Source organism: Sciurus carolinensis, chromosome 5 (assembly GCF_902686445.1).
Source record: "Sciurus carolinensis chromosome 5, mSciCar1.2, whole genome shotgun sequence".
Classification (NCBI taxonomy): Eukaryota; Metazoa; Chordata; class Mammalia; order Rodentia; family Sciuridae; genus Sciurus; species Sciurus carolinensis.
In genome coordinates, this window is record NC_062217.1 from 18,215,436 (window position 1) to 18,236,036 (window position 20,601).

General features: G+C 35.6%; 2 protein-coding genes across 4 annotated transcripts in view; one reads left to right on the forward strand and one right to left on the reverse strand.

The window, feature by feature from the left end:
• The window catches only part of Gpc5 (glypican 5), a 1,347,364-nt gene that overhangs the window by 888,027 nt on the left and 438,736 nt on the right, over window positions 1–20,601 (reverse strand). For all 3 annotated transcript variants that reach the window (XM_047554610.1, XM_047554611.1, XM_047554613.1), the window contains exon 6: window positions 14,398–14,518. In XM_047554610.1, the coding sequence (XP_047410566.1) occupies window positions 14,398–14,518 (121 nt within the window). The remainder of the gene's footprint in view (window positions 1–14,397; window positions 14,519–20,601) is intronic.
• LOC124985946 (cytochrome b-c1 complex subunit 2, mitochondrial-like) lies at window positions 2,499–4,059 on the forward strand. Its single transcript, XM_047554614.1, has one exon. The coding sequence runs from the start codon at window positions 2,548–2,550 to the stop codon at window positions 3,913–3,915; it is 1,368 nt and encodes a 455-aa protein (XP_047410570.1). The 5' UTR covers window positions 2,499–2,547; the 3' UTR covers window positions 3,916–4,059.

The window sequence follows — 20,601 nt, forward strand, 5'->3', positions numbered from 1 at the left end:
GCTTTAAAGCAACTGAAATTGAGTTGTGACACTTGCTTTGGGAGAATTGCACCTGGTTCAGAAAACTAAGGATAACAAGAATACAAAGGCTGGGTTATTTGATTTGGGAGGCTTACGAACTTCTGTGACTACAGAAACCCAGATTTCAATGGTTGGTGGCAGAACTCTCAACTTGAGTTAACACCCAGAAAAAGCTAATAGAGGGGTGTCTCTGGAATATTTAGTTAGAAGGGAAAAAAAAAAAAACAGCCAAGATCAGACTGAAAAATGAACCAATATATGAGATATGACTCAACATATACAGGGAATTTGAAGTTCTGGTCAGAAGTAATCAGTAGTATGATAATCTAGGCATTTGGGTACAGAAAATGAGTGCATTTCTGATCCACATTAATTTTATGCCACATATTTTGATTTCTTTCTGTAAAAAATTTTCACATCATCTCACCACCAATATTCAGAAATCTCACAGTAATTGTCATGTGAATTCGTATACATGTGTATTTTCATTCATTGCAATCATTTGTTGGGCTGACTCTGGAATTATGGAACTTTATTTCTGAAGATAATTATATAGTACTTATTTTGTTAATCCCTCATTTGTATTAGCCTTACTTTTCTCTGAAATTCTTATTATTTGGATTTTCTAGGATAAAATTCTAATGTCTCATCATTTTATTTCCTATTTCCTTTTCTTTTACTATATAATTACTTATTGGACTATTTTCTTGATTTTTTTTCTTCAAACCATTCTCTTCAATTTTGAATGTTTTTCATATTTTTAATTTTCTAAAGTTAATTTTTGTTCTTATTGATCCTTTGGAAGCAACTTAATATTGTTTTGTTTTAACAGTCTACTGTCTCATTTTTAGAAGATATTTATATAGTTATAGAGTATTTTCCTCCAGGCTTTATGTTGTCTATATTGCTTATTTCAATATTCTTTTGCTTTTATAGTTTTCAGATTTTCCTTAAAGGTATAATGATCATTGATTTACCATTGATATTGTGTATTGGAAGCTACCTGGCAGTTCCATGTATGTGGAAGATGTCACTACCATTTAATTAGATGGAAAATTTCCTTCTTGACAGATGGTGACCCAATCATATATGAAATTATTTTCTCTAGAATTAATCGTTTTGTACAGAGAGTCTTCTATTTTTTTTTTTTTCCCCTGGGAAGTGTGTACCTGGATGCCAGTTTTCTGAAACAGGTAGATCATTATGTGACTTTGCACTTAGTTCCCCTCTTTTCTGCTCTGTGGTTCATTTTGCTTTATATCATGGTGGGAGTTAATGAGCCAGGGACAATTTTCCCCCCAGAGACTACAAGAGAACAAGAAAAGGCAAATAACCTGGGTGTTGTGTTGACTTGGGGAATTGTATTAGTCATCTTTTCATCAGTGAGACAAAATATCTGAGATAATTATAGGTAGAAAAAGCTTTATTTTGACTCACAGTTTTAGAGGTTCCATCTCATGATCCAGTGGATTCACTGCTGTCAGGTAGGGTGCTAGATGCAATGTTGGTGAACGTGAAATGGAGTCAAAGTCTCATCCCATCCATGGCCAGGAAGCATGAGAGATAGAGAAAGGGACTAGAGTCCATAGTCCCCTGCGGGGGTTCACCAATGACCTAAGAACCTCCCACCAGTTCCCTTTGCAAAGGTTCCACTAACTCTAAATGGTGCCATGCTGGAGAGCAAGACTTATGCCTGGAGCTCTGAAGGGCATTTAACATCTGGACTGTAGCAAGAGTGAAACAAAACGCATGCGTTTCCTATGGCCCTCCAAACTGTCTTTAATGCTACCTAAAACTTCCATCTACTCCAGATGTTGCCAGATGAATTAGCCTCACATTTCATAAGTAAATCTCTTTGTAATCACTTGAATTACAACTTCTGCTATTTATGTCATTACCACTCTTTTTACTGTTTTTGTGTGTTTTAAAATGTATTAGACTTTTTCCTTGTGCATTAATGTGTTTAAATTCATTTATTTCTATGTTAGAGGGGTTTTACAAAAGAGGTACATAGGTTGCCAGATTTCCACGTTTAACAAAAAATCCAAGAAATTGGACTTCATCGTAATAGCATAGTGATTACTAAATCCAAGAAATTGGACTTCATCATAATAGCGTAGTGATTACTAAATAGCATAGTGACATAACCAGTCCTCTAACAGACTGAAAACTCTGTTGAATTCTGCCACAAAAATATGACTAGTGACTTTGCAAGAGCATTTCAGTGGGTGCAAAATACATGATTCAGGCATCAGTGTAATGTGCAATTTTGTTTAAGACAGGGATTGGAGATGGCAACTATTGTTAACTGTCTTAAGACACTTTCTGAACCAGTGATTGCAGAACTGTTTGGGAAATGGCTGTTGTAGTATAGATAGGAATCCATATTGTTCATAACTAATACAGTGGTCATGTAATAAAGAGGTAGACAGGTTTAAAAGATAGTTTAGAAGATAAAATTAAGACTTTAGGACCATTTTACCAGATTTAAGCCGCAGTGACAGCGGGTCAGAGCACACTTGAGCCATGAAGCTACTGACCAGAGCCGGGTCCTTCTCGAGATTTTATTCCCTCAAAGTTGCCCCCAAAATTAAAGGCACAGCTGCCCCTGCAGGAGTTCCTCTACATCCTCAGGACCTTGAGTTTACCAAATTACCAAATGGTTTGGTAATTGCTTCTCTGGAAAACTATGCTCCTGCATCAAGAATTGGTTTGTTCATTAAAGCAGGCAGTAGATATGAGGACTCCAACAATTTAGGAACCTCTCATTTGCTGCGTCTTGCATCCAGTTTAACCACAAAAGGTGCTTCTTCTTTCAAGATAACCCGTGGAATTGAAGCAGTTGGTGGTACATTAAGTGTGACTGCAACAAGGGAAAATATGGTATACACTGTGGAGTGCCTGCGGGATGATGTTGACATTCTAATGGAGTTCCTGCTTAATGTCACCACAGCGCCAGAATTTCGTCGTTGGGAAGTGGCTGCCCTTCAGTCTCAGCTAAAGATTGACAAAGCTGTGGCTTTTCAGAATCCGCAGGCTCATCTCATGGAAAATTTGCATGCTGCTGCTTACCGGAATGCCTTAGCTAATTCACTGTATTGTCCTGACTATAGGATTGGAAAAGTGACATCAGAAGAGTTACATCACTTCGTTCAGAACCATTTTACAAGCGCACGAATGGCTTTGATTGGGCTTGGTGTGAGTCATCCTGTTTTAAAGCAAGTTGCTGAACAGTTTCTTAACATGAGGGGTGGACTTGGCTTATCTGGTGCAAAGGCCAAATATCGTGGAGGTGAAATTCGAGAACAAAATGGAGACAGTCTTGTCCATGCTGCTGTTGTAGCAGAAGGTGCTGCTATAGGAAGTGCAGAAGCACATGCATTCAGTGTTCTTCAGCATGTCCTTGGTGCCGGACCACATGTCAAGAGGGGCAGCAATGCCACTAGCGTCTTGTACCAGGCTGTTGCCAAAGGAAATCACCAGCCCTTTGATGCTTGTGCTTTCAATGCCAGTTACTCAGATTCTGGGCTCTTTGGAATTTACACTATTTCCCAGGCTGCAGCTGCTGGAGATGTTATCAAGGCTGCCTATAACCAAGTAAAAACAATTGCTCAAGGAAACCTTTCCAGTGCAGATGTCCAGACTGCCAAGAACAAGCTGAAAGCTGGATACCTAATGTCAGTGGAGTCTTCTGAGGGCTTCCTGGATGAAGTTGGATCCCAGGCTCTAGTTGCTGGTTCTTATATACCACCATCCACACTCCTTCAGCAAATTGACTCGGTGGCTAACACTGATGTCATAAATGCTGCAAAGAAATTTGTTTCTGACCGGAAGTCAATGGCAGCGAGTGGAAATTTGGGGCATACACCTTTTGTTGATGAGTTGGAACCCTGAAGCACATACTGCAGGGGAGAGAGCGGAACATTTTCTCATCCAGTCTGTAATAATTTATCTTTTTTTCTCAACCAAGTAAAATATAAAACATAAATGCAGGTAATTAATCCCAGGTGACATAGAGTCAATAAAACATTCTACTTAAAAAAAAAAAAAAAAAAAAAAAAAAAAAAGACTTTAGTAATGGATTGGTGGAAATAAACAAAGTATAATTAAACTGTGCCCAAAGTACCCTCTAAGGCAACTAAAGAGAACAGAATGGAGTGCAAATCAGAATAAGGGAGCAATTAGGATGGAGTTCTGTTCTGGCCATCTTGAATTTGAATCTTCATCTTTGTGACCCAGGACAAAGGTAGACAAGTTTCTGAATCTCTGAGGAAACATCCTGAAAGGTAAGTGGCTACTGTGAAGCTATGAGAGAGGAGGATGCAGAGAAGCAGGAAGAATGAGAAGAAAAGGAACTGGGTAAGATCCCAGAAGAACATACCTTTTAAAGAAAGATACAGAATTCCTGGAATGAGAATGGTAAGAGAGATTCTTGAAAAATCAAGAGTGGAGGAAAGAGAAGAGGTAAGCAATGTAGATAATGATCAAGTGAGATTAAAAAAATGATAAAAGACTTGGTTTCTGAATAGTGAAAAAGATAAGCAAGGAAGAAACCAAGATACCAAGAGCATTTCAGTGAACTGGCAGAGGCAGTCATCAGAGGCAGTGAGTTGGGGAATTAGCAGTGGGCGAGGAATTAAAAAATGTAAAACTGATCAAATCTTGCAGACATTCAGATATCAATGAAAAGATAATAATTATCTAGCATAGTATTTGAAAACCATCAGTTGGGTAGGATAAGGCTTCAATAAACTAATAAGAATGGTTTAGTATAAGAGAATGTTCTATATACAAATAAAAATAATTTTTTAAAGTTAACTCTTATTTGAAATTTGGGGCTTTCTAATAACAAAAAATAGGAGCCTTCTCTGTTGTTCAATGAATTTTTAATTCATCTTCTTGTGGTCGTATATGCCTGTAACTACAACAACTTGGGTGGTTGAGACAGAAGGATTGCAGGTTCTAGACCAATCTGTGCAATTTAACTGCCCAGTACAAAACAAAACAAACACACACACAAACACATACATACATACATATACACACATATATATTTTTCAATTACAAAGTTAACTCAGGCCTCTGAGGATTCAGTCTCAGTATTGCCACATAATTGCATAGTCACTGATGTCACCCAAAAGTTACTTTTTAAATTTTTTTCTTTTTTTATTAAAATATTTTTTAATTTTACAGACACATTTTGATTCATTATACACAAATGGGGTACAACTTTTCATTTCTATGGTTGTACACAATGTATATTCATGCCATTCATGTAATCATACATATATATATATATGCATATATATATATGGTAATACTGATTCATTCTACTGTTTTTCCATCCCCATCCCCTCCCAACCTTTTTTCCTCTACACCATTCAAAGTTCCTTCATTCTTCTTCCCCACCCCCACCCCCCCGCCACCACCCCCATCATTATATATTGTCATGCATTTATCAGAGAAAACATTCGGCCTTTGGTTTTTTGGGCTTGGCCTATTTCACTTAGCATGATATTTTCCACCTTCATCCATTTACCAGCAAATGCCAAAATTTTATTTTTCTTTATGGCTGAGTAATATTCCATTGTGTATATATACCACAGTTTCTTTATCCATTCATCTATTGAAGGGCATCTAGTTTGGTTCCACAATCTAGCTATTGTGAATTGAGCAGCTATGAACATTGATGTGGCTGCATCACTGTAGTATGCTGATTTTAAGTCCTTTGAGTATAAACTGAGGAGTGGGATAGCTGGGTCAAATGGTGGATCCATTCCAAGTTTTCTGAGAAATCTCCACACTGCTTTCCAGAGCGCTGCACCAATTTGCAACTCCACCAGCAATATAAAAGTGTGCCTTTTCCCCCCACATCCATGCCAACATCTACTATTGTTTGTGTTCTTGATAAAAGCCATTCTAATTGGAGTTAGATGAAATCTTAGGGTTGTTTTAATTTGCATTTTTTAATAAAGAAGTAACATTTTTCTCAATATTCATCATATCATGGAATCATACAATGCTTTCTTTTGTGATTAACTTCTTTAAATTCACATAATTTTTCAAGGTTTATCTATGGTGTATCACATCACTTTTTTGGTCCTCTTTTTCGTCTGAATAAGAGTTCACTGTATGGAAATATCACATTTTATTCAACCATTTTTCAGTACTAAATATTTGAGTTACTTCACTTTTTGGATATTATAAATAACTCTGTTATGAACATTCATGTACAAGATTTTGTGTGGACTTACATTTTGTCTTATCTTGGGTAGATAGGAATGATATTGCTGAATCATATGATAACTTTCTGTTTAATCTTTTAAAGAACCCCCATCTGTTTTCCAAAATCACTGGAAAATGTTACAATTCTACCAGCTTAAAGATGACAGGTAAGGTGACTACAGACATACAATTAATGATTACAAAAGCAGGCATTTATCCACATGCCTTCTGTTAACTCAAAAGTTATGCTCTTCAGCATGCTGTTATAATGTGGCAAGAATAGTTTATTGAGACTTAAAGTGCTTCTGTTTGTTTTTGTCATTGTTATTTGAAATTACTAAGTAAATAGTTCAGTCAAGTTATTTTACTTATTTAATATAGTTGTTTATAATATGCTGCATGATAGACTTAATAATTCCTGCAAAATTTAAATCCCAGTGATTTTAATTTTAAAAAATAAATCTGAATCTAGTAGCAGCTGGTTATACTTTGGAACTTCATTTTGTGAAATAAATCATATTCTGAATTATTTTTAATAGAAAGGTGTAAAGGTTTTTAGCATATACATGGCTATAGATTTTTCTAATTAAGTGAAGGGAAAATATGAAGGTCCTAATTTTCAAAGCTAATACATGTCTGAAGTTTCGATGGATAATACAAAAGATTAGCAGCATTGCAGCATTGGGGTTAATATAAAGTTAAAATTTTATTCAACATAAAACAATAAAATACTCTTTAAATAATAAGAAATAAATTACCAACAGTCACCCTTAATCCCATTACTTTCAAAAGGAGTTCTTAACTCATCATGTCCAGTTGATTGTACACCGATTGAAAGGGTTCTTTATGCACAATTGATTTTTTAAAATGAAACAGCCAGTAGTGAAGTCAACTTTACAACAGGCACTGCAGTAAGCCACCTTCCATTGGATTTACTCACACAAACTAATTGCTAAATCAGATGACCTCTCAAAGCTATTGCATGCCTTTCAAGTACTTTCTTCTTATCTGAAAGACAACTGCATGTGTTTTGGTCACTACTGTGTTGCAATTAAAATGAGAAATTTTTGTTTTTCTAGTAATAGTTTCTGTAATCATAAACCTGGAGGCATGAGTGATGCATCGTGGAGCTGAGGGGGAAGGAATCAGGGTCCTCAGGTGCATTACCTAAGTTAGGAAAAGTTGGTGAAAGTGAAAGAAATTCACGGAATCTGTTGATATCTCATGGTCAAAGGCTTTCCAATTAGCACTTGATCAATCAATTATTATTAACTGGTTCTGCATCACTATTATAAGCCATCAACAGGGGGGACATTTTAAAAAATGTGTTTTATAGTAAGTTTAATGAAAAAAGCTTGGACGCTTTTCAGAATTCAGAAACTTTGGGACACTAATATCTTTAGAAACTCTTGTCATTTTTTTATATATGCAAACACTATCCTTATAACTATTCATTGAGATTTAAATTAGAACTTCTCAATCTGTCATAGTTCTAAAATTACTATCTATCATATTGGTATTCTAGGAACAGAGTGAAAAAAAGGTAGAGTCGTTAGCACAGTGGTTTCTCACATCAAATGAGAGTCTCATCTCTGTCTCAATCCAGTTCATTGTGATTACTGCAACATGTAATACAAAATATCTAGTTATTTTTTTGGTTTTAAGCAATAGTTATAATCATTGCTTTCCTTCATTTAAAAATCAAATTTATCTTATACACGAAGAAATGTTTGTAAAGAAGTTGTAGGTCCTATAAAATGAATATTTAATAGAAATGAAATCCTTATATGTATTAGAATTGCAAGGTTTGAAGAAATAAAAGATCACTTGAATCTACTACTCTAAACAATGGTATAATGCTTGTTTGCACAGTGAGAGAATTATAGAAAATTTGAATACTACTTTTTATGTTTCATTTTGAAAGTAAATAAATGAATTTTAAGCATAGAAGCATTAGCATTCACAATCAATATTGCTCAGCATTTAGAATTTTAACTGCTGACATTTTTGTTGAAAAAATTATAGATATCATTTACTATTTAAGAATTAATTGTGGCATAATTGTACTTTTTGCTGACAAATTTAAACAAACATAGTCAATATGAATAAGAAGTTTCAAAATAAGTGTTTAAGGAAAGCAAATTTGAATTTGAAGGGTCTGTCCCTTACCTCAGATATGCTCAGAGCAATGAAGCATTTTTTGTAGTCTATGTTATCAAAGGGCAATTCAGTCTGATGCAAACATCTAAAACAGTTAGTGTCATATGTTAGTGAATTCCTCACTGACTATTGGTTTCAACATATTTATCACAGTTGATCATCAAAGATAAAAGCGTTGTCTACCACAGGAACAAGCTTTGAAATGTAGGAAACCATTGGAAAGTCCTCTGAGAGGCTGCACCATGTCTGATGCAGAGGAAGTTATCAGAATCCCAGGTGGAAGAGTGGCGTGCATGACTTCAGTCTTTTCTCCAAGGTTCCAGTTCTCAACTCAGAAAATAACTACAGGAAGTGCCTCAGACAACCCTTGAGGACCAAGTTATAATCCAAAGTCCTCTATTTACATCAGATCTCCTCAGCATTTTTTTATTTCAGGGAAAATAATCCATATAATGCTTGCCTTAAAGGATAAAGTAAAACCAAATTTGTTTGTGCTATGACCTCTCTCTAGGAAGCCATGACATTTTTATAAATTATCTTCTAACTAAATTATTTCTTTTGGCCATCCTTGGACACCAGGCTTAGGCTAACATTTCTAAAGGACTGTTGCTTTAGTCTCTAGAAGCACGTAACTTTCCACCTGACCAATAACGTCTGTTCACCACCAAGCTTCCACACACCCCGTTAATGTGGGGAAAAGTGACAGTCCCATTCTATTTGCTTCAAGTGCAAGTTGCTGTAATTTTCCTAGAGAAAAGTTTGTCAATATTTACTAAAATTACTAATGAACTTTCTTATTTACAATATACAGACATAAAAGATCAGAAAAGATGCAAAAGATACTTATGTCTGTTGATATTCCTATTAGCAGTCTTTATTATCATGAAAAATTGGTAATATACCCAATATACCCACCTTTGGTAACTGAGTTAGGTGAAACTATAATCTTCCCATAATATATAAGCAGTAACAGTGACTTGGCAGACAATTTAATGCCATGAAAATGTATTTGGCACGTGTAGCTGAGTGAGTAGATCAAGTTGGGAAGCCAAAGGTAACCGTTGGACCCAATTTCATTTTTCATAAAAGTAAAAGGATTAATTCATTTACATGTATATTTAAGTTTAAAAAAAAGCCTAGCAGGCTTGTTGTTTTATAAATGAAATAAATATTTTCTACACTGTCAATTTCCTAAAATAATAAAATACAATTTCCAAAAATTAACTGATTATTTTTCTTCTAAGAAACTGTGCATATTACCAAATATCTTGTCTGTCCTAGATGAATCTCCTATCTACAAGCTACCAAATGCATTTAATAAAATGTTATCCCCACTCAAAAGATTTTGTAATACACATTTCTCATATGATGTTGCTGTCTTATATTCTCTAATAGTTTTGGTGTGAACTACTATTTTAAAGTAAGGGGGATTCCTTATACAACTTATGTTGATAATCCCAAAAGTACACTTCCAGTTCTGTGGTCCCACTGAACTTTGTTTATTCCTCTTGGAGATCTAATAGGCATTGCAGATTTACTGATTTCCAATCAGAACCCACCTTCAGACCTGCTCCTCTTTGAGAATTCCTTTTTTACATTCAATGACACTCTGATCCAACCAAACCTTATCTTCATCTTGTCTTCTTCTCATTTGAATTTCTAACACATTAGAAATCCTGATTACCCCATTTTCAGTATTTACAAAATCCAACCACTTCTTATAGTATCCACACATACTGTTCAATCTCTAATCACCATGATTTTCTGCCTATATTATATGTTCTATTCTTTATTTCCATGGTGCATTTCCACAAGGAAACCAAGTTTATCTTTATAAAACATAAATTAAACCATCTCCTGCCTATGGTCTTCAAATGGCTTCCTATTCCACTTAGAATAATAATATCTTCTTTTAGATACTAGGGATCGAACCCAGGGTCTTGCACATGCTAGGCAAGTGCTCTAGGCCTACAACATTCCCTTAAATAGGCTTATGTCTATCTCCTCTTTTCACTCAGTTTTCTGAATATAATAAACTTACTCCCACGACAGGGTCTTTGCAAATATTATTTTTGCCTCAAATACATTTCTCACATATTTTCTTCTGACTCCTTTTATTTCTTCATTCAGTATCAACCCAAACACTGCCCTTCAATGGCTTCCTCTAGCACACTCTACTTAAGGCCTTGGCTTCTCTTACTCCATTTTCTTTATAATGCTTGCCAACTACAATTGTTCATTTGTTCATTTTTTCTCAGAATGCAAATCTCATAATTGCAGAGTTGTGTCTACTTTGTTCACCAGAGTGCAGAACCAGATCCATACTAGGAATTTAATAACTGCATGTTGACTATTTTGAAGAAAGTAATTATTAAGATACTTTAAAAGTGGCATATTCAAGGTAAAGTCTCTACTCTTGTGCTTGGTGATTAATTGCAGAAGTAATAGGGTAAAAAATGAGGTCAGATCAACAGAAGGCCAAGAAGACAGGTGTTTGTGGCAAACATCTGGAGGTGATTTTTATTAATATTTTTTGCTGATAAATAAATATGGCTGACTTATTTCCATATACTGGCATGTGGACAAAAAGGGCAAAGGAACATTTCTTTAACACTATCATGAGAGACAGCATTAAGAGATACACTTAACATCCATCACAATAAAAGTAATTTTATCCAAACACTGAGGGATCATCTGAAACTACTAATTAGATTTTGAAATATGTGCCTGTGTCTATATTCTCCTTTGGTCTACACTACTCCAAAATTAATAAATTCTCACTAACAGAAGACAGTTTTCTGAACTCCTACTTAGCTGACACTATGGGGATCCTGCTAACTGCCTCCTGATACCACACAGTACAATAACCCTCCGTGGCCAGGGTACACACACATTATCAGCAGTCAGAAGTCTGACAGAATCAAAAGTTTCTCTTCATCTCCAGGAAAGTCGGTTTATGAAAGAGTACATTCTAAGGAATCAAAGGTTAATATTGTAGTGACATCTGTTCAAGATATGACTTTGTGCTATCCTCTACAAAAATCTAATTTTCAATCATGTCATTCTACCAGACCTTAAAAAGATAGACCTCAAAGCTGGCGATGTATTTGATATTCTCTAGTAACCCTAGAAAAACTTAAGCATGAATAATTGGAACTTTGCACACTCTGACAAAGATGAAAGAATGGGACTAAATCTAACACAGGATCTATAAAAGAAAAGTAGGATTATTTCCCTCTGCCACCTTGAAAGGCTATGGCTTTGAAACCTATGCAACAAGAAGGGAGGAATGTTGGGCTAAATGGACAACAAATCAGAGAGACCTCCTCCAAAGGGATTTTATAAACCTTTGTATTTTGGATATCTATGTATTCCTTTGTGAATATATTCTTACATCTGTACAGTGTTTCCTGATAGCAGCTCTATCCTCACTTATTTATAACAGGATTTCCACTGTTTTACACATACATTATCAAGTATGTATTACATATTACATAATATAAACATAAATATATGGGATTTGTAGAAAACACTTTGAATGCATACCCACTTGATATGTATACTTATATATCCATAAACTATACACATTATTGCATGAGTATAGTACATATTTTATACAACTTCCTATATACCCCTAAAATTAAAAGGAGATAGAATAAATAGATGCTAAATTTCTAAACTTTTTTTCTGTCATCGGGATGATCCTGTGCACTCTGAAAACGACTAAAATTTTGCTATCAATAAAATGAGCTGATTAATATTACAGCTGTTTTGATTGTATCATCAATTGTGCACTATGGTTTCAATGAACCTACATCTACGTGCCATCTCTTATTAGATGTTGCGATGAAGTTCTGCCCTGACCGGGGTAATCATTCCTCCAGCTGCAGGTGGGAGTATTGGCCCCTGCTCATTCATCACTGAGCTAACCTGTCTGCCTCTACCCTAGAAGCATCAGTCAATGATGGTGGGTCAGGGGAATGGAGACATGCCTACTGGGTTCACAGTAGGACAGTGTGAGAAGGGCCTCCTAGCCAGAGCTCCTGTTGGGTTCAGATGAGGCTTCAATTCCAAGGACAGCCCAGTTCTGTTCCTTTTTCTGCACGGTCCTACTTCTCCCAGTTCTTTATGATTGAACGGGTGCTTGGCCAAAATTCCTATCCCACAGTCTTTTTCCTGGAGAACCCCAGGAAACACACATGTATGCCAGCATATACTAGAGATCTATTTCTCTTATTTATCTAATTCCTAACACATTGTTTATTGAACCACTGGAAACTCAAGAATTAAGTCATATTACAATTGTCATAAAGCCTCATTCTCTTCTGAGTCTAAATCTGTTTCCCCTGGAAGTACTGTTTTTCTTTTAAAAATTCTCTAAAATACGTTCCAATTAAGAGGGAATCTGGCAGGGACAGTGACTTCTCTTCTGAGCATATGGATGATTTTCACTGATGGAAGGAATGCAATTTTTTCCGAGGATGAGGCTCTCTCCTTTCGACCTCAGCCACGCAGCTGCAGCTCCTGTAGCTCACTGACCACTCCTTCACAGCCACTTCAGCTCTTGACCCAACCTAAGACTGCTCCGCTGCAGGAAATGCCTCAGCAGTTGGTCCACCAGCAGCATAATGCACCTACTTTACCCTAGAGGCTTCTCTTTGAGGGAATCAATTTAACTGACTAGAGGCTGTGAGGTTTACTTACTGTGGTCCGATGCCACTCTTCCCTTCCTCTGCTCTCAACAGAACATACTTTTGGTTTACCACCCAAACTGAGAGCCACGTTTCCCCAATACATGCAACAGAATGAGCAAGGTAACCACTACTGCCTTCTGGCCACAGCCCCTATACCCTTCTTACATCTCCTTTCCTCCAGATGCAGAGACCCTCATGGAAATAGAGTTCTAGCAACTAGACCTGCAGAAACCTAAGTTTTGTAGAACAATCATGAAATTCAAATGAGTGACTCTAAAATACTCTACGTACAGATTCAGTATTATCTAGATATATTTTCTGACACACAGTACCAAAAATCAGCATTGACTATCCATCAAAGTTTTGTTTAAAAATGAAGGTATGGGGCTGGGGATATAGCTCAGCTGGTAGAGTGTTTGCACAAGCACAAGACCCTGGGTTCAATCACCAGCACCGCAAAAAAAAAAAAAAGAAAAAGAAAAAATAATGTGTGTGTGTGTGTGTGTGTGTGTGTGTGTGTATAAACATGTGCACACACATAAATTTTTATGAAATGACTAATAACTAAAAAAACAGATAGTTCTTCTTACCCCCCAAACCAGTTGACATAGGAAGTAGTAACTGCAACATATAACATAATATTTTGTTCCAATTAACAGATTATTTCAATGTAATAGTCTTCTGACAGGTATCTTGATGCTTCATATGTTATGCATTAAAAATAACAGTATATATTTACTTGATTAAGTAATATTATTAAATATAAAGCAGAAGTATTGTTAATAAAATGAGTATTTTCTAAACAATTATTAGGTCAGTTACAAAATACCATGTACAATGTGATATAGTAAATAAATACTAGAGATGCAGATTATTCATTTATGACTTAAGTAGTATTGAGAACACAGCAAATGCCTTCACTCCAAGGTGAAGAGTCACCTAGAATGTAATGCTGAAATGTACTCTGCTCTGATGTGTTTCTTTAATGGCCATAGTTGTACCTTGATTAAAACTTACTTGTGGAGGATGAAATATATTCTCATTATTAAAATGCTGAAGCAACGGTTTGCTTTTCACAGGTACAGACTGTCCACCCATAAAAATACCACTACACATTGACTATGTGACAATCATGCAACTAAGAATTTCTAAACCCTCAGATCGAAATAAGTGATTCCAGTGCCCATTTTTAGGTAAGACTAGCAGATATGATTAACAGAAATATCAAATATAATGGAAAGTAACATTTACTATTTACTGTCAATAAACCAATCCTGTAAATAAGGGATCTTGTTACCTGAATTATATGCTTCAGTTTATCAATTATCTGATTTATCACAGGATCAGTTCCTTTGACTTTGACTTCAGGATTCCCAGATTGGGCCTTGATTCCATTTCCAACCACACGCTGAGTATAGCTAACAAAATGAAAAACGAAAGACACAAGACTTAGTAAACTGCTGAGTATTATCTTCCCCAACTACTTGAACTAATTCAATTTCAGAATATCCTCCATGATGAACATACACCAATATATTTTTTCTTGGAACATACTCCAGTACATCTGTAATTCTTTTTCCAGGTTAAAATATTTATAGTGGAAATATAAACTCTTCTAATATTTTTACCTTCTAAGACCCAACCAAATATACTTGTCTTATAATACTAATTGTTAATATGCTGGTAATAATTGATATACATCTGACTTTGTTATCAATTCTTGGTGAATTACACATACAGCTGCATCCACATTATCTAGATCATTTTATTCTACTTATACAGCATTTAAAGAACTCCCAATAATATTGTTAAATACATATATATATTTAACAGCACGAGTCAAAATCATTAACTTTAAAATCAACTAAAACTCTGCAAAATCTTTTATGATCTTTTATAAGTAGTAGTTTTCTTTTACCAAGATTCATTTGTATGTCAAAAGATGATTTCCTAGGCAATGAAAGGCATTTGAAAGTTCGCTACCTTCCCAAAATGACAATAATATAATGCCAACTTAGTAGTCATAAAAATATTTAAATTCATCAGTTTCAAAGAGGTATTAAATGTCTACTGTAGTCAAAGTTCTATACTAGCTGTTTAGGATTATAAGATGGGATAATTCTTGTCCTCAAAATGCTCATTACCTACCTGGGAATTTATTAAGTAAGCCATTCATTTGCACATTCATTCATTACGATTTTCTATAATATAAAAATACCTAATAGATTCCAGCCCTACAACTGTCCATGTTTTCTGAACAGGATTGCTAAACACAAAGACAAGTAACAGTTATAATGCCACATGGTGGGAACAGCTGGGAGGAACTGTACAAGGTTCTGTGTGAGGTAAGATAACACAGGACATGGGCATTGGGAACGTGGAAAGCCCATTAGGGCAAAACACCTGAGGAAAGGTCAAGACGTTATAACATAGCCCTTTAAGTAACAGAGTAAGAATAGGTCTCACGTGGTGTGGTTAATGAGAACTCAGAGCAGAGGATGACATACAGGCAGGAGAAACAGCAAAGGCACATGAGCAATACATACAGAGAAGAACTAGGCCTCTGTCCTCAAAGTGGAGACAAGAATGCAGGAAGGTAAGGAGCCACACCCTCAAGATTCCATCTGAAGGTGTAAGGGTCTCCTCTGACTCATTTGGACGCTTCCATTAATATAATAACATAGCCTCAGAGAATCTTCAATGAGAATGTTCACATTCATTCAATGTAATTTTGTTTTCCACATCTTCTTTCTTCTTGTTTTGGAGTACTAGGAATTGAATCTAGGGACACTCTACCATTGAGCTATATCCCCAGCCTTATTTTACTTTGTTTTGAGACAGGTTCTCACTAAGTTGCCAAGGCTGAACTCAAACTTGTTCTCCTCCCTCCTGCTGAGCCTCCAGAGTTGTTGGTACTATAGGTGAGCACCACCATACCTGGTCCCTTCCCACTATTTGAGCAGTGTCACTACTATTAATAGTAGTAATATTAATATTAATTACTGCTAGTAATTACTAGTAGTAATTACTACTAGTATTAATATTAATATTACTACTATTAATATTCTCCCTCTGAATTTTCACAGTAGTGGAAAAAAATCTTTGAAAGATAAAAGGAAGTTCCACTGTTAAGAATATTGCCATATGCAAGAGTTTTCAAGGAGTAGCATTTCTCTCCAAGGTTATATACCCCCAATGATCAATTTTAAAAAGTGAACCAAACGATTGCTAAGTCCTCCAAATTATATAAATGATGGAAGGAACCCTTTGACATTGATAATATCAATTGGCTATGACAAATATAATAACATTAATGAATCTTGATTTTTAAAACAGTGTTGAACCCACTTCTTTGTGCTGCCATAGAGGAGTTCAGAGTTAGGTTTTCTATTATCCATTTGGGATTTGGAAGTATATACCAATAAAAAAATAGTAGAAAACTACACTTAGGTTTTTAAGGTGCAGTGTTCTTCAACTTGGAAGAATCAAGTAAAATTGAATCCTTTGTAGCACTGTTACACTACTCTTCACTTTCTCAACATTCCAGGCAGATTGCACATGTAGCTCTTTTATTAAGTATTAATAATGATGATGAATAATGGTAAACCAAATAAATGCATTTTCAGGTGGTGGTGTTTTATTTATGCTATTCTGAGTTTGTCAAATCATCTTCATGATATCCTCTGTGATGTCCATGAGTGCCCCACAGCTTCAAGTACAGGAAGCTTAGTTGATTAAGGTCACCTGCTGTGTTGCCTAAACTCTGGTTCTGCATCTGTCCTCTCTTCCCCCAATGACGGAGTGTAGAAGAATTTCTAAGGTAAGTACAACACAGGAAGACACAGGGCTTCTCCAACAGCCAATTTTGGTGCAGAATGCCCTGAAACCCTTGGTAAATCTTCCTTAGACAGGCCTAGCGGGCTTCCACTCTACCTTCCCTTCCTCTCTCCTTCCCTCTCGCTCAGGCTTGTTTCTCAGTCAACAGCTCCTCCAGCCTTACACAGCTGCCCCTCTGTATGTCTGACAGGAATTTCCCCTGATAAAATCGTTTTGTGCTCAACCCCTTTTTAATATCTGTCTCTTGGAGGACTCAGTCTAACACACCTTGTAATATCTATATTATAGTTATAACCATTGTATAAATTGGATTAAATAGGTTATGTAACTACCTAAAAGCCACATCATTTGTGAAGGGTACAAGGATCTGAAAAAAGGAAATTTGAGCTCCAAAATACAAACACTTAACAGCTACAAATGAGAACTATTGAACCCAACTAATATACATGAGAGAGAGAATTAGCTTGGTGCAGAGCATTTTTTCTCTAATCACAACCTTTACAAAGGCTCCATTGTTGAAGAAGGGATGTACAATTTTCTTCAAAACTCTCCTCAGCAAGCAGTTACATAGTGCCTGTTAAAAACTACAGTAACAGATGTTGGCAGAGTGAGGAGAAACTAACAGAATGACATATGGTTTTCCTACGTTTCTTTAGAAACACAAATATAATGCAGACAATGGAAACTGAGATGCATCTCATAATTTTATTTTAGCCATGAACTGATTCACATTCTGGTTTACATACAAATCAGGAAACTTTCTTTTAACATACAGGAGTATTATTAAATGTTAGAGGAACTGCTTTGTCTTTAGTTTTGTTCTTAATTGTCATAGTTAATAACAAGGTTGAAAAATTATACAGATTTAGGTAAATTTTTTCAGAATCATAATTGGCCAAGAATCTCAATCCCAGCTATTGTACTACTGAGTATTCCAGGATTGCTATTCTTTTTTTTATCTTTTAATTTTTTACAGACTGCATTTTGATTCATTGAACACAAATGGGGTACATCATTTCATTTCTATGGTTGTGCACATTGTTGATTCATACATTCGTGTAATCATACATGTGCATAGGGCAATGATTTCTGTCTCAGTCTAACATTTTTCATACCCACTCCCTCTCATTTCCCTCTACATAATCCAAAGATCCCCCATTCTTCTCTCACTCCACACCCCCAACCCCCATTATATATCATTCTCCACTTATCAAGGAAAACATTCGACCTTTGGTTTTTTGGGATTGGCTTAGTTCACTTAGCATAATATTCTCCAATTCCATCCATTTATTTGCAAATGTCTCAATATTATTCTTCTTTATGGCTGAGTAATATTCCATTGTGTATATATATCACAGATTCTTTATCCATTTATCTGTCGAAGGGCATCTAGGTTGGTTCCACAATATAGCTATTGTGAACTGAGCTGCTGTAAACATTGATGTGGCTGTGTTACTGTAGTTTGCTGATTTTAAGTCCTTTGGGTATAAACCAAGGAATGGGATAACTGGGTCAAAAGGTGGGTCCATTCCAAATTTTCTGAGGATTCTCCACACTGCTTTCCAGAGTTGCTGCATCAATTTGCAACTCCACCAGCAATGTAAAAGTGTGCCTTTTCCCCCACATCCATGCCAACATCTATTATTGTTTGTGTTCTTGATAAAGTCCATTCTAATTGGAGTAATATGAAATCTTAGAGTTTTTAAATTTGCATTTCTCTAATTACTAAATGTGTTGAACACTTTTTCGTATATTTATTAATTGCCTATATGTCATCTTCTGTAAAGTGTATGTCCAGTTCCTTGGCCCGTTTATTGATTGGGTTCTTTGTATTTTTGGTGTAATGTTTTGTAAGTTCTTTATAAATTTTGGAGATAAGTGCTCTATCTTAAGTGCATGTGGAAGATTTTCTCCCACTCTGTAGGCTCTCTCTTCACATTCTTGTTTGTATCCTTTGCTGAGAAAAAGCTTTTTAGTTCAAGTCCATCCCATTTATTGATTCTTGCTTTGATTTCTTGTGCTTTGGGAGTCTTGTTGAGGAAGTCTGATCCTAAGCCAATCTGATGAAGATTTGGGTCTACTCTGTCTTCTATTAGGTGCAGGGTCTCTGGTCTAATTCCTAAGGCCTTGATCCATTTTGAGTTGAGTTTTTTGCAGGGTGAGAGATAGAGGTTTAATTTCATTTTACTGCATATGGATTTCCAGTTTTGCCAGCACCATTTGTTGAACAGGCTATCTTTTCTCCATTGTATGTTTTTGGCTCCTTTGTCTAGTATAAGGTGACTGTATGTGATTTTTGTCTCTGTGTCTTCTATTCTGTACCATGGGTCTGCCTGTCTATTTTGGTGCCAATACCATGCTGTTTTTGTTACTATTGCTTTGTAGTATAGTTTAATGTCTGATATTGTGATACTTCCTGTTTCACTTTTTCTAATCAGGATTGTTTTGGCTATTTGAGGTCTCTTGTTCTTCCAGATGAAGTTCATGATTGCTTTCTCTATTTCTATGAGGAATGTCATTGGGATTTTAATTGGAATTGCATTGAATCTGTGTAGCACCTTTGGTAGAATGGCAATTTTGACAATGTTAATTCTGCCTATTCAAGAACATGGAGATCTTTTTATCTTCTAAGGTTTTCTTCAATTTCTTTCTTTAGTGTTCTGTAGTTTTCATTGTAGAGGTCTTTCACCTCTTTTGTTAGATTAATTCCCAAGTATTTTTTTTTTGAGGCTATTGTGAATAGAGTGGTTTTCCTAATTTCTCTTTCAGAGGATTCATCACTTATGAATAGAAATGCATTAGATTTACGCGTATTGATTTTATATCCTGCTACTTTGCTGAATTCATTTATTAGTTCTAGAAGTTTTCTAGTGGAGTTTTTTGGATCTTCTAAATATAGGATCATGTCATCAGCAAATAGTGACAGTATTAGTTCTTCTTTTCCTATTTGTATCCCTTTAATTTCTTTGGTCTAATTGCTCTGGCAAGTGTTTCAAGGACAAAGTTGAATAGCAATGGTGAAAGAGGGCATCCCTGTCTTTTTCCTGTTTTTATATGGAATGCTTTCAGTTTTTCTCCATTAAGAATGATGTTGGCCATGGGCTTAGCATAAATAGCCTTTACAATGTTGAGGTATGTTCTTACTATTCCTATTTTTTCTAGTGTTTTAAGCATGAAGGGGTGCTGTATTTTATCAAATGCTTTCTCAGCATCAATTGAAACAGTAATATGATTCTTAACTTTAAGTCTACTGATGTGGTGAATTACATTTATTGATTTCCGGATGTTGAACCAACCTTGCATCCCTGGGATAAACCCCACTTGATCATGGTGCACTATCTTTTTAATATATTTTTATATGCGATTTGCCAGTATTTTGTTAAGGAACTTTGCATCTATGTTCATCAGGGATATTGACCTAAAGTTTTCTTTCCTTGATGTGTCTTTGTCTGGTTTTGTTATCAGAGTGAAACTAGCCTCAGTTCAGTTTTGTTTGGAGAATCTATCAAGTGGTGAGATCGGTGTGTTAAATTCCCCCACTGTTAATATTATTTGGTCCATTTGATTCTTAAAATTGAGAAGGAATTGTTTGCTATACATAGATGCTCCATTGTTTGGGGCATAAATATTTAAAATTGTTATATCTTGTTGTTTTATGCTTCCC

Coding starts and splice junctions, on each gene's coding strand:
- LOC124985946 (XM_047554614.1), top strand. CDS start 2,548: ATGAAGCTACTGACCAGAGCCGGGTCCTTCTCGAGATTTTATTCCCTC.